Raw genomic sequence first — 530 nt, 5'->3', positions numbered from 1 at the left:
CCGCCGCCGCGAGAACGTGTTGGGGTGGCTGTGGTGGGGGCGGTGGATATTGAGGGTGTGCAGGCCCCATACCTCCGAGGTGTGGACTGTGATGGAGGCCAGGAACACCCCGGGCGCTCCCGTGTGGATCGTACAGCCCTGCACCACCTCCTCCACCTCCGCCCTCGAGATAACTCGAGTGCAGCCCTCCATCGTCATACTGAAAGAAAAGAAAAAATTAGTTCGAAACCTGTATTTTTCTTACGCGTCTGTACAAATTTTTTTTTTCTTTTTTTTAGAAATGCAATAATCCCTTGCTATATCGACACTGGTGAGAATTACGAATTCAATTTGGACTAAGTAAGGATCGATTGTAAATAATAATAAGTAACGAAAAATTAATTCCATGAAAAATACAATCGATGTTAAATTCCTTATAATATTTAAGAACAAAAAAAAAAAGAAACGATCCTTCTTTTCAAATTTATCAATCAACGACAAACAATTTTTTTCTCTCTCTCAAGCGGTACTCGTAATAATCAACATAAGTA

The 530-nt window shown here is 41.3% G+C and overlaps 1 protein-coding gene across 1 annotated transcript in view; it reads right to left on the bottom strand.

Moving 5' to 3' along the window:
* The window catches only part of LOC102672536 (homeobox protein homothorax), a gene marked incomplete at its 3' end in the record, with an annotated part of 66,891 nt that overhangs the window by 51,549 nt on the left and 14,812 nt on the right, over positions 1-530 (bottom strand). Inside the window, exon 2 of the mRNA XM_031510832.1 lies at positions 5-199. Within this exon, the coding sequence (XP_031366692.1) occupies positions 5-199 (195 nt within the window). The remainder of the gene's footprint in view (positions 1-4; positions 200-530) is intronic.

The sequence above is a fragment of the Apis dorsata genome, unplaced genomic scaffold, assembly GCF_000469605.1.
Source record: "Apis dorsata unplaced genomic scaffold, Apis dorsata 1.3 scaffold_265, whole genome shotgun sequence".
In the NCBI taxonomy this organism is placed as follows: Eukaryota; Metazoa; Arthropoda; class Insecta; order Hymenoptera; family Apidae; genus Apis; species Apis dorsata.
Note: the sequence above shows the minus strand (reverse complement) of the source record. Positions and strands in the feature narration are given on the sequence as shown.